The 14,039-nt window shown below is 49.5% G+C and overlaps 1 protein-coding gene across 2 annotated transcripts; it reads left to right on the forward strand.

Moving 5' to 3' along the window:
- Positions 1 to 11,342: 11,342 nt before the first annotated feature.
- On the forward strand, positions 11,343 to 13,206 carry LOC142290779 (olfactory receptor 52E2-like). Of its 2 annotated transcripts, XM_075334780.1 has the most exons (2): positions 11,343 to 12,257; positions 13,177 to 13,206. In XM_075334780.1, the coding sequence occupies exons 1-2, from the start codon at positions 11,343 to 11,345 to the stop codon at positions 13,204 to 13,206; spliced, it is 945 nt and encodes a 314-aa protein (XP_075190895.1). The 2 variants fall into 2 exon arrangements, with proteins under 2 accessions (XP_075190895.1, XP_075190894.1); XM_075334779.1 differs by lacking the exon at positions 13,177 to 13,206 and having other exon boundaries at positions 11,343 to 12,281.
- The last annotated feature ends 833 nt before the right edge of the window (positions 13,207 to 14,039 follow it).

A 14,039-nucleotide genomic window follows, 5' to 3' on the forward strand; every position in this document is an offset into this window, starting at 1 on the left:
TCACAGAAGTCTTCCTTGCAGGTGCCCCCGGTGCCACCACCCATATAAACACGTAGTGATGCAACCATGAGAAGCACTGCATCCTTAGCCACAACTCTGGCTGTGGCCAGCAGCGGTCGCTTAGTTGGCCTATTTGTAGTGTGTGCCAATTGTTGCCACTTTTCCTGTTGCCTTACCTTAATTTTTGGAAATGTGGGGACTCCAAGTAGGGTCTCCAAGTTTGCTTTTGTCTGTAGTGCCACTGGTATGGGAGCAAGAGGCCTACACCTGTCTGTCATCTTGCTGTCTCTGATGAAGGTAGAAATGCTGGTTCCTTGTTCCAGGATCGGTCCCACACAGCCATGTTGCTTAGTTGGCCTGTTTTTAATGTGTGCCAATTGTTGCCACTTTTCCTGTTGCCTTACCTTAATTTTTGGAAAAGTGGGGACTCCAAGTAGGGTCTCCATGTTTGCTTTTGTCTGTAGTGCCAGTGGTCTGGGAGCAAGAGACCTATGCCTGTGTAACGGGGTGCCAGGGGTGCCTCCAGGGTTGTAGTCGTGGCCCTTGCTATCAGGCTTACCCCTGGCTCCGCCGTCACTATCGGGACGGGAGATGTCTCGGTGGGGCAGAGTGTGGTGGTGCAGATGTCGTCCGACGTATAAACACTTTCCAGGCACGATTCGTTGCAAACAAAAGGCATTCTTTATTACACAGTTCTTCACACAACTGGCAGTTATAGATGACACTTCACACTTCCTTTAGCTGAGGGAAAGCCTGTCCTGACGTCTCCTCCAGTGGGGATGTGCCCGGCTAATCTGCTTCACCTGGCTCCCACAGACCGGACCCACACCGGTACTGCTTCGCACTTTGAGGTTCCTCCCGCTCCTTTTCTCTCCGGCTTCCCTTTTCATCCAGCTCCCACACTCTGCCCCTGCTCTGCTTCCACTCTTGAGGACACTTCTTCTCTTCTTCCCTTCTTTCTTTCTTTCTTTCTTTCTTTCTGCCCACTCAGCTCCACACTCTGCCCCTGGCTGTTCCTTCTCCCCTGTCCTGGAATCAACTGACTTCACCACACACACACTTCTCTCTCTAAGCTGCCGGCTCCTCCTCTCTCCTGCCCTGTTTCTATGGGGACAGCCGTCCCACCCGGGCTCTAGGGGAAAACCCACTGCACAGTAAAAACATGTTTATTAATAACATCAACAGTAACTACCCCAGAGTGAGGTATCTTCAGGGGGAAACTGCACCTCCTTGTAAGGGGTCTGCCCACCCCTTACATTCCTCCCCTCTTTAAGCCTAAGCCTCCCGGCAAGGCTCGAACCTGTAAAACACAATTTAGCAGCAAGGCAAACTTTGGATAAAACTTTAAAACCTTCATAAACAAAGTCAACCACTGAGCGCCCAAGTTCTGCGCCCGGAGTCCCTCCTGGGAGCTCCCGGTTTTTGTAGGCAGTGTGCCCGGAGGCCTTCAGCAGGCACTCCCGGTCTTAGTAGATAGGAGGACAAACAATAAAGTCTTCCTTAACATCACGGAGGGAGCCCCTGGCTCAGTACAGCATCAGGCTCCTTCCGGGCTCGGTAACTTAAACATGGTTGCAAACTGTGGAACTTTTCCGGCTCTTTAACAACACCGGTCTTCAACACGAACATGTCCATCACCTCCGGTCATTACGGGTCACTTGGGATGGTAAGCGCGCTGCCATTCGGCCCGCTGAGCCCTCACATAATCGGAAAGGGACTGACCTGGCAAGCGGCGCAGCCTCCGGAACGGTTCGTAGTTGACTGGTGGTTCTGGCGCCTCTGTCTCCGGTTTTGCCTCTTCAACCCCCGACGGGGGTGACGGGGTCGCTGAACGGGACGGACGGGGACTACCCACGACGATCACCGGGTGTGTGACCATACTCTGGTGGATCGCTAACACCGCCGGTGTCCCCTTGTCTGGGTCAGCACTCAGTCCTGTCATGACTTCTGGCGACACCGCCAGCGTGTTTCTCGGCCGGGAAATCTCAGCCAGCACCGGTCTCTGCTGTGTACGTCTCCGGTACTGACACTCTTCCCATCCGATCTCTTGCAGACCTTCCTGTAATGGCGCCGGGAACGGTGGAGATGCTGGGGAAGGTGGAGGCGGGCCTTCTTTTCCCGCTCTTGTATACGCTCCACCCCCAGTCTCACACATTAAATCGACCCAGCATAGGCGACTCTTCTTTTTCTCTGTACTGCCACCCTCTCCACATGTTTTCAGTAACATCTTAGGGCCAGCACCTCCCCTCTTTGGACGGCGTACTCTGTACTTCTTTTTCTTCGCCGGCCAACTCAGGGTCTTTCGTTTGGCGCCAATTCTTCGCGCGCTCGCTGTACTCGTGAAGACGGCGGCCATCTTACCGCCGTCTTGTGCCTGGTCCAACGCCTTAGGCACCACTTGGTCTCCATCTTCTTGGATCGGGACCCCTTGCATATAATCCGGATCCTGCCGACTACGCCACATGTAACGGGGTGCCAGGGGTGCCTCCAGGGTTGTAGTCGTGGCCCTTGCTATCAGGCTTACCCCTGGCTCCGCCGTCACTATCGGGACGGGAGATGACTCGGTGGGGCAGAGTGTGGTGGTGCAGATGTCGTCCGACGTATAAACACTTTCCAGGCACGATTCGGTGCAAATAAAAGGCATTCTTTATTACACAGTTCTTCACACAACCGGCAGTTATAGATGACACTTCACACTTCCTTTAGCTGAGGGAAAGCCTGTCCTGACGTCTCCTCCAGTGGGGATGTGCCCGGCTAATCTGCTTCACCTGGCTCCCACTACGGCTACCCACAGACCGGACCCACACCGGTACTGCTTCGCACTTTGAGGTTCCGCCCGCTCCTTTTCTCTCCGGCTTCCCTTTTCATCCAGCTCCCACACTCTGCCCCTGCTCTGCTTCCACTCTTGAGGACACTTCTTCTCTTCTTCCCTTCTTTCTTTCTTTCTGCCCACTCAGCTCCACACTCTGCCCCTGGCTGTTCCTTCTCCCCCGTCCTGGAATCAACTGACTTCAACACACACACACACTTCTCTCTCTAAGCTGCCGGCTCCTCCTCTCTCCTGCCCTGTTTCTATGGGGACAGCCGTCCCCCCCGGGCTCTAGGGGAAAACCCACTGCACAGTAAAAACATGTTTATTAATAATATCAACAGTAACTACCCCAGAGTGAGGTATCTTCAGGGGGAAACTGCACCTCCTTGTAAGGGGTCTGCCCACCCCTTACACCTGTGTCATCTTTCTCTCTATAGTGAAGGTAGAAATGCTGGTCAGGCCTTGTTCCAGAGCTGGTGCCACGCAGCCATGTTGCTTAGTAGGCCTATTTGTAGTGTGTGCCAATTGTTGTTATGTTTCCTGTTGCCTTACCTTAATTTTTGGAAATGTGCAGACTCCAAGTATGCTTTTTTCTATAGTGACAATCTTCTGGGAGCAAGAGGCCTATGGCTGTCACTCATGCAGCTGTTGAATTTTAAAATTTAAATGCCAGGCCACATCCTGTGGGTAAGTCAACGCAATTAAGCAGTGCTTAAATTAATATTCATTGGAGAATACAGTCACACAGCTGCAGAGTTGTGGATCACTATCCAGCCCGAGTTTGAAAAATGGCCATCTCCATTGAACCTGGAGCCAGGGAGGGCCGTGTGCGATAATGGCGCAAACCTAGTGGTGTCACTATGCCTGTGCACCATCCCATATGCACTGCATGAATCAACCTGGTTGTACAGAAATTTCTAGGGCACTATTATGTCCTGGATTTGTTGCAGCAGAAGGTACGGGGGCTGTGTGAGCACTTTTTCAAATTAAGATGCCGGGCCACATCCTGTGCATTGCATGGACCGTACTTACCTGCTGTGCACAGACACTATGGGGAGGGGGGAAATTGATGCTACTGTACTGCTGTCTGCCTGAAAGGTTTTTAAATGTCAAGACTCCAAGATAGGTCTCCATGTTGTATCTTGTCTGTACTGGCAGGGGTATGGGAGCACCAGCCCTACACCTGTCTCTCATTCACTTCTATATTTCTTATGTCAATATTCTATGAAGTTAATGGCTATGCCAAAAGAGTAGTGCTACACAGTAAAACATATTATTGCTATTTTGGAAGGTTTTTGACCCCCATAAAGGTGTTGTCTCTGCCTTACATTTGGCCTCCCATTAAATCCAATGGGGTTCGGTAAGGTTCGATAACGGTTTGGATTCAGTTCATCGAATGTACCATTTGTTCGGGTGGGCTCAAGAGGTTCACTCATCTCTATAGGTAAGTACAACGCTTGACTTTATCCAACGGTCCCATAGACAATAGATTGGGCAGTGTGTTTGATCTACATTCCATTCAGATGAGGCATTTCAGAGCACTAAGGGTACCTTCACACTTTAGCGACGCAGCAGCAATCCCAAAAGCGATCTGACCTGGTCAGGATCGCTGCTGCGTCGCTACATGGTCGCTGGTGAGCTGTCAAACAGGCAGATCTCACCAGCGACCAGTGACCAGCCCCCAGCCAGCAGCGACGTGCAAGCGACGCTGCGCTTGCACGGAGCCGGCGTCTGGAAGCTGCGGACACTGGTAACTAAGGTAAACATCGGGTATGGTTACCCGATGTTTACCTTAGTTACCAGCGCACACCGCTTCGCTTAGCGTGTGCAGGGAGCAGGAGTCGGCAATGGCAGCGTGAGAGTTGCCGAGGCTGGTAACGAAGGTAAATATCGGGTAACCACCTTGGTTACCCGATGTTTACCTTGGTTACAGCTTACCGCAGGCTGTCAGACGCCGGCTCCTGCTCCCTTCACATTCAGGATTGTTGCTCTCTCGCTGTCACACACAGCGATGTGCGCTTATCAGCGGGAGAGCAACAATAAAAAAAACGAACCAGGGGTGTGTGTAACGAGCAGCGATCTCACAGCAGGGGCCAGATCCAGTGTCACACACAGCGAGATCGCTAATGAGGTCACAAAAACCGGGACTCAGCAGCGATCTCAGCAGCGATCTCGCTGTGTGTGAAGTACCCCTAATTCTCCACATCAGTGGTGGTCAAGGTGGTTGGATCCCTCCCGATCACAGTGTTATCACCTATCTGGTAGACGTTTGTGCTTAGGTAAATATTAACTCAGACAACCGATGTCCTCCACCACCCATCACCCTTCAGAGACGGTGAGTAGAAAGCAGCCTGCTCTGTTGGATGGAGCTCCTGGGACCGAGCTCCAGATCTTCTGCTAGATGTACATAGTAAATGCGTGTTGCCTGCAGCCACCACTAGGGGGCGCTGAGAAGCCGACTGCATACTGTGTATCCATACATTCATCCCTCTAGTGACTGCATGCAGAACTACCGTTTCCCTGAAAATAAGACCTACTCTGAAAATAAGCCCTAGCAGGAATTTTCTGCTTTTTGGAAAATAATATAAAGCCCTACTTCAAAAATAAGCTCTAGTTTCCATTCTATAATGAAGTGTTTCCAGGCAGCTGAAAAAGTTAAAGAATACAGCATGGCACTACATTATACCCCAAAACAGAGAAGACACCCCAAAAATAAAGAAGACAACCCCAAAAAAGAAAGCAGTTTATACCCCCCAAAAAAATTTGCACTCACCAAATTCCAAACAACTACAGCTGGCAAGTCCCAATGGTGAATGGGCTCTCCAATAGAGATCTGCATTGCTTTCAGGTCCCTCACCTTTCCCCTCACATACACACAAATGGGGTCCAGTATCACTCTGCTCTAACTCTGTGCGAGTGATACTGCTTCCAGCCAACAGGGGGAGTGACTGTGGTGGAATGCAGGGGGAGCGATGCTGTGGAACGCAGGGAGAGCGATGCTGTGGAACGCAGGGAGAGCGATGCTGTGGAACGCAGGGAGAGTAATGAGGTGAAATGCAGGGGGAGCGATGCTGTGGAATGCAAGGGGAGTGATGCTGTGGAATGCAGGGGGAGTGATGAGGTGAAATGCAAGGGGAGCGATGCTGTGCAATGCAGGGGGAGCGATGCTGTGGAATGCAAGGGGAGTGATGCTGTGGAATGCAAGGGGTGCGATGCTGTGGAATACAGGGGGAGCAATGCTCTGGAATGCAGTGAGAGTGATGCTGTGAAATGCATCGCTGTGGGGAGCGACTGCTGTGGAACGCAGGGGGAGCGATATTGTGGAACGTAGGGGGAGCGATGCTGTGGAATGCAGTGAGAATGATGTGTAGAATGCAGGGGGAGTGACTGCTGTGGAACACAGGGGGAGTGATGCTGTGGAATGCAGGAGGAGGGATGCTGTGGAACCCAGGGGGAGCAATGCTGTGGAACCCAGGGGGAGCAATGCTGTGGAACGCAGGGGGAACGATGCTGTGGAACGCAGGGGGAGCGATGCTTTGGAACGCAGGGGGACCGATGATGTGGAACACAGGGGGAGCGATGCTATGGAATGCAGTGGGAGTGATACTATGGAATGTGCAGGGGGAGTAATGCTGTGGGTTACAGAGGGAGTGACGCTGTGGAATGCAGGGGGAGCGATGCTGTGGAATGCAGAGGGAGAGATGCTGTGGAACGCAGGGGGAGCGATGCTGTGGAATGCAGCAGGAGCGATGCTGTGGAACGCAGGGGGAGTGATGCTGTGGAACACAGGGGGAGCGATGCTGTGGAATGCAGGGGGAGCGATGCTGTGGAACACAGGGGGAGCGATGCTGTGGAATGCAGGGGGAGCGATGCTGTGGAATGCAGAGGGAGAGATGCTGTGGAACGCAGGGGGAGCGATGCTGTGGAATGCAGCAGGAGCGATGCTGTGGAACGCAGGGGGAGTGATGCTGTGGAATGCAGGGGAAGTGATACTATGGAACCCAGGGGGAGCGATGCTGTGGAACCCAGGGGGAGCGATGCTGTGGAATGCAGGGGGAGCGATGCTGTGGAACACAGGGGGAGCGATGCTGTGGAATGCAGGGGGAGCGATGCTGTGGAACACGGTGAGAGACAGCGACGCAGACCTCTATGTGAAAGGAGCCCGTTCACTTACTAACTCTACATCTCTGGGGTCTGGTCAGTGCGATTCTCCTGGGGGGTGTCTGCCTTCTTTTGGGGGTAAACTTAATAGTACATAGGGAATAGCTGTTTCTCCAAAAATAAGACCTACCCCGAGAATAATCCTAGCTCATTTTTCAGAGCAAAAAATAATATAAGGCTCTCATATTTTCAGGGAAACTCGGTATCTTTCAATTCATTGAGAGGATTTGGAGCTTTGTATCAGTAAATGCAGAGAGCTCTGATCCTCCGAGATATAATAATGAAATCATCTGATTAAAATGTTAAAGTTCAGTGAAAAAATAAAAATATTCTAGCTGTTCATTCATTTTGGAACTGAAAATTAACCAGCATCAGTCATCATGCAGAGAGCCGTCCTGGCATGTCTCTGTACTGACTTTTCACCCACGGGACCTCATGGTACTTAGACTAATTAGACCTAATGTCCTTTCCTTGATTGCTCCCAGCCTGATTACCTGCACAGGAGGATTCACTCAGGGGCCACACCACCTTGGGGCGAGTTGAGGTTGTTAGTGACACATTTCCTTTTGGGACTCTGTACATGATATAACAAAGTATATGAGTGAGATACAAGTCATAATGCGTGTGTGACTTCCATAGCCCAGGCACAGTCTGCGGCACACAGGGGTCAGTGGTAAGTTCTCCAGGTGTCAGTGGTAAGTTCTCCAGGTGTCAGTGGTAAGTTCTCCAGGTGTCAGTGGTAAGTTCTCCAGGTGTCAGTGGTAAGTTCTCCAGGTGTCAGTGGTACGTTCCCCAGCGGTCAGTGATAAGTTCTCCAGGTGTCAGTGGTAAGTTCTCCAGATGTCAGTGGTAAGTTCTCCAGGTGCCAGTGGTAAGTTCTCCAGGGGTCAGTGGTAAGTTCTCCAGTTGTCAGTGGTAAGTTCTCCAGGGTCAGTGGTAATTATTCCAGAGGTCAGTGGTAATTATTCCAGAGGTCAGTGATGAGTTCTCCAGGGGTTAGTGGTAACTTCTCCAGGTGTCAGTGGTAAGTTCTGAAGCGGTCAGTGATAAGTTCTCCAGGTGTCAGTGGTAAGTTCTTCAGGTGTCAGGGGTAAGTTTTCCAAGGTTCAGTGGAAAATTCTCCAGGTGTCAGTGGTAATTTCTCCAGGAGTCAGTGGTAAGTTCTCCAGGTGTCAGTAGTAATTTCTCCAAGTGTCAGTGGTAAGTTCTCCAGGGTCAGTGGTAATTATTCCAGAGGTCAGTGGTAAGTTCTCCAGATGTTAGTGGTAAGTGCTCCAGGGGTTAGTGGTAACTTCTCCAGGTGTCAGTGGTAAGTTCTCCAGGTTTCAGTGGTAAGTTCTCTAGGGGTCAGTGGTAAGTTCTCCAGTGTTCAGTGGTATGTTCTCCAGATGTTATTGGTAATTTATTTAGGGGTCAGTGGTAAGTTCTTCAGGGGTCAGTGGTAAGTTCTCCAGGCGTCAGTTGTAAGTTCTTTAGGTGTCAGTGATAAGTTTTCCAGTTGTCAGTGGTAGGTTCTCCAGGTGTCAGTGATATGTTCTCCAGGTGTCAGTGGTACATTTTCTAGGGGTCAGTGGTAAGTTCTCCAGGTGTTAGTGGTAAGTTCTCCAGGGTCAGTGGTAATTATTCCAGAGGTCAGTGGTAAGTTCTCCAGATGTTAGTGGTAAGTGCTCCAGGGGTTAGTGGTAACTTCTCCAGGTGTCAGTGGTAAGTTCTCCAGGTTTCAGTGGTAAGTTCTCCAGGTTTCAGTGGTAAGTTCTCCAGGGGTCAGTGGTAAGTTCTCCAGGGGTCAGTGGTAAGTTCTCCAGTGTTCAGTGGTATGTTCTCCAGATGTTATTGGTAATTTATTCAGGGGTCGGTGGAAAGTTCTCCAGGCGTCAGTGGTAAGTTGTCCAGGTGTCAGTGGTAGGTTATCCAGGTGTCAGTGATAAGTTCTCCAGGTGTCAGTGGTACATTTTCTAGGGGTCAGTGGTAAGTTCTCCCAGGGTCAGTGGTCATTTTCCAAGGCTCTGTTCCTGGAGCCGGTGATGGTGGATTATTCTGAAGCAGATTAATGTTAGGTCCGCTATCCACTAGAGTTATCATGGGCCAGCTGTTCAGACCGCCATGTAGTCAGTTATAGATGAGCAAGTCACCAGCCATCTGTGTAACACTCTGAGGTTTCCTAGGGCTGCATTCAACACTTCTCAAGCTCTTTAATGCAAACACAGCCTTAGTATTGTTACTGTGACAATGACTATTGACATCACTAGAGGGGAGCAAACCAAAGGTAAGCAAATCGGTTTGAATTCTTTCAAATTTTGTGTGAATATAGAGGGTCAGGAAAGAGTTACAGAATTAAAGTTATAGTCCGCTGTTGTGCTCCCCACACAGGCCTGCTTGTTCCTCTTTGGTCTGGGGCTGCCTCTTCTTCTGTTTGGCCCCATGTCTTCCTCCAGCTCTTGGCTTCTTCAGTCACATGTCATGACATTGTCTCTCACATCTTCACATAATGAGGGGCCCAGATACGGCCGAGTTACCGGGAGTCGGAGGACGATACCACACCGGACAGAAGAAGACCATCTTCTGGGATTAACTCTTGAGTGTGCGGAGGACTTTTTTGTTTCTTGGTCCTGCTCTTTAGTCCCATATGTCATGTCATATGTCATGCTTGTCATGTCCAGTGTATTGTGCTTCAGGGCACGGATCTATAATATCTGGTGAATGGCAGCACATACTATAGGACAGCAAATAAAGCTACAACTATGACCATTCACAGCAAATAAGTTGGTAGAACCATTACCATGGACAATAATGAGCCTCTGATCTTCTCGGCTCCCATCAGAGTCCATCACCAAGACATATTTGCCAACTTTTAGAGCTTGGTTTCGTAAACATGCTACATTTTGTCAGGTTTTTTTTAAGACCACTTACACCCCAAAATGTGAGGCTGAGGCAGATGACCTGGCACCCACACAACATAGAAAACATATAGAAAACTTTCTGGGAGGCTTGTGTGTCACCCAGGACACTTGCTGAATTCTCCAGGAGTCTGGAAATTCTCCCCCTTTTCAGGGAACCTCTCGAGCATCGTGTTGGATTTGGAGGGTATGATGACTTCTACACTATGATGGCTCAGTGTGGTCTGTATGAAGTTAATTCCTCAGCACAACTAGTGTCCACTAAGTCATATTCCCTTGTGGGGACCTTTAGGGTCAGTTTTCAGTAACGGTGTGAGTTATTCACATTCATTGAACTCTACTCTCTCCTTCAAGGCACATATCCAAGCCCTTTCTCCAGCCAATTGCAACTCAAAAATATCTTCCGGATTATTACTATTTATTATTATAGCACCATTTATTCCATGGTGATTTACATGTGAAAAGGGGCATATGTACACAAGTACAACAATCACTGGACACAGAGAGAAAAGGGCCCCTGTGCAAGAACAAAGAAGGGCCCTTAGCAGCCCAAAAGGTCATCAAAAAGCACAATTCCACATGTATTGGAGGTACAAATTGGCCCTTGACCTCTTGGACACCTGTTCAACTGCACAGACTGCACCAATGATATGTCCACCCCTGAAAATAATCATGAACAATGCAAGGCACAGACAGGGGCAGGAGTTGAGTGGACACTCCCATGAGGGCTCACAGTCTACAGGAGGAGGGAGTACCCAGCCCTTGAGGGCTTACAGTCTACAAGAGGAGAGAGGACCCTTTTCGTGAGGGCTCACAGTCTACAGGAGGAGAGAGGACTCTGCCCACAAGGGCTCACAGTCTACAAGGGATGGGTGAGAATACAGTGGGTTAGGGCAAAGCTCATCATGCTGTAGTACATTGGACTGATAGAGATTCGTGAGGATACAGTAGGTGAGGACAGAGATGGTCATGCGGTAGTACAGTGGACTGAGGGTTACTGCAGGTTGTAGGCTTGTCGGAAGAGGTGAGTCTTAAGGTTCCTTTTGAAGGTTTCCACTGTAGGCGAGAGTCTGACATATCAGGGCAGAGAATTCCAGACCATGCGGGAGGTGCCAGATTGGTCTGTTTCTTTAGAAGAGTAAGAAAAAATACTGGTGCATGACCTCATCATCTTCTGCCTCGACTACTGCAACCTCCTGCTCTCTGGCCTCCCTTCTAACACTCTTGCACCCCCAATCTACCCTAATCTCTGCTACCCAACTAAGCCATCTCTACCACCACTTTTCCCTGGCCTCTTCTCCCTTGTCAATCTCTTCACTGGCTCCCCATTGCATGGAATATATGGTGCTATAATAATAAATAATAATAATAAGCATATGGGCAGATCAGATGATTTGTGGAGGCTGATACATTTTGATTTTTGACTTCTCAATTCTCTGTTTTTTAAAGGACTATGCCTGGTCGTGTCCACCATGCTTCTGATAAATGAATCCCATCCTTACGTTTTCATCTTACTTGGGATCCCGGGTCTGCAGGATGTTGAGTGCTGGATTTCCATCCCCTTCTGTTGTATGTACTTTGTTGCCTTCTTTGGGAATATTATTATCTTAATAATCATCAGATCTGAGAAGAGTCTTCACGAGCCCATGTTTCTCTTTCTGTCCATGTTGTCCATGACTGATATTGTTCTATCGTCTTCCACCCTTCCTAAAATGTTGGGCATCTTCTGGTTTAATCTGCGGGAGATCGGGTTTGAGGCTTGTTTGACTCAGATGTTCATCATCCACTCCTTTACGGCCATGGAGTCCGGGTTTTTCTTGGCTATGGCATTTGACCGATTTGTAGCCATTTGTAACCCCCTGAGGCACTCAGTAATCTTGAGCAGTAAAGCCATTCTCGCTGTTGGGATTTCTGTGGTGTTTCGGGCTTTCCTATTTTTTTTACCTCATCCACTCATTTTAGAAAGCTCAATTTTCTGCCAATCCAATATCATCCCTCACACGTACTGTGAGTTCATGGCTGTCATAAAGCTGACTTGTGGAGACTCGTCCATAACCAAGTCCTACAGCTTGATCATTGCCTCACTGATGGGCAGCTGCGACTTATTATTGACGATTACTTCATACACCTTAATCCTCCATACTGTCCTCAGCCTTCCCACCAAGAAAGCTGGTCTGAAAGCCCTCAGCACCTGCACATCACACATTCTGGTCATCCTGGTGTTCTACACCACAGCCACATTCACCTTTGTCACCCACCGCTTTGGCCCAAACATTCAGCCTCAAATCCACATCAGTATTGCGAATATTTATCTTTTGGTTCCACCAATGTTGAACCCCATCATTTATGGGATGAGGACTAAGAAGATTCGACAGAGAATTATACGAGTATTTTATATTGCCGGTGTCTGACCCCAACATTGTACGGTGAAGAGTTGGGATGGTGTTTTTATGGATCAGACATGTTCGGTGGTGTGTTACTGATATTAATTGTATGTACAGGATCTGGTCTTCCTACATCTTAGCGGAAATAGAGAGCGATCTTAATATTGGAAGGTTTCTTGGTATGTTTTTGGCTAATTGGAGCATTATATCAGCTCATTAAACTACCATGTATATTCGGTTGTTGCTCTACCGTTCAATAGATGAAAACAAATGTACAGTCCGCGTGCACCGTGTGTACATAACTACAATCAGTGATGAGCCATGTGTATACAGCTACAATCAGTGATGAGCCATGTGTATATAGCTACAATCAGTGATGAGCCATGTGTATATAGCTACAATCAGTGATGAGCCATGTGTATATAGCTACAATCAGTGATGAGCCATGTGTATATAGCTACAATCAGTGATGAGCCATGTGTATATAGCTACAATCAGTGATGAGCCATGTGTATATAGCTACAATCAGTGATGAGCCATGTGTATATAGCTACAATCAGTGATGAGCCATGTGTATATAGCTACAATCAGTGATGAGACATGTGTATATAGCTACAATCAGTGATGAGCCGTGTGTACATAACTACAATCAGTGATGAGAACATCGAATGGCCCTGATTATAGTCTGAGGTCTTTCCACCCAACTCGCCTCTTCTTTAATTCTCCACAGCTCACGTCTTCACTCGGTACTGGGGCTTCTGGCACAGAGTAAGTTTCTGACATCATGATGCACTGACTGGGCCTTGGGTGATGATGTTGTGACATCACAACAAGCCTCATGACATCAGAAGCCTACACAATACTGGTAGCCTTCAGTGAAGATGGGGAAGAAGATGTTGCGTGTCATCATGAAGAGGCAGAGTGGATGGGGCTGCGGTGTCGGGACAGGTGAACTGCAGTCGGAAATTATTTTGTATTCCTTTTCCTTGCCTTCTACAAAAAACTAACAGATAACTTACTAGCTGCTATTTTGCTGAATTTACATGAAATGAATCACAAAACAATTTGGATTCGGATTTTTGTAAAACTCAAGGGGAGTTCTCCTTGTTCCATGCACAATTTCCCTCTGCGCGGAGCATCCAGCCCTTTTTGTTGTAATTTTCCTGCTTTGTTTTTTGTCCTGCGCTGTCTCTGTGCGCATGCTGTTGTCGCGAGCGGAGGGGTCGGGAACGCCGCTCGCCTGGGGGGTTCGCTGGCGCTCGGGTCCGGTGCTTCTGCCCCTCGGTGACAAAAGCGCGGGGACGGACCCGGGGGCTCGAGCAGCGCCTCCTCGCCCACAAGTGAAAGGGGAGGGAAGGTTGGTTGGTGATGGGATGTCGGTTGTGATGCCACCCACGGGTTGAGATGATGGTGGGCACCACCGCTGCTGGTGACGGGGGATCCCGGGAGCGATGGCGGAGAGCAGTGAAGATGTTGACCCCTCCGTGGGTAAGGGCTGTTGGTCCCGGGGCCCCGGTTGGGGAGCAGTGAGGAGGGGTAGGTGCAGGTGCTGAGGCGGGGAGGCAGCATGGACGCGGGGGCAGCATTACGGTGCAGCACGGTGCCGGATGGCACTGGTGTACTCACTCAGGTAGACAAGAACAGAGTCTCTGGTAAACCAAACGGCTGGATGGACGGGGCCCGCAGTCGGCTGTGGTGACTTCACTCTCCACGAATGGGTGGATGGTGGCTGTCTTTCCCTGCACCTATGTGTAAGTGTTTGACCCCTATGGATTCCCACGGGTA

This window comes from Anomaloglossus baeobatrachus, chromosome 2, assembly GCF_048569485.1.
Source record: "Anomaloglossus baeobatrachus isolate aAnoBae1 chromosome 2, aAnoBae1.hap1, whole genome shotgun sequence".
In the NCBI taxonomy this organism is placed as follows: Eukaryota; Metazoa; Chordata; class Amphibia; order Anura; family Aromobatidae; genus Anomaloglossus; species Anomaloglossus baeobatrachus.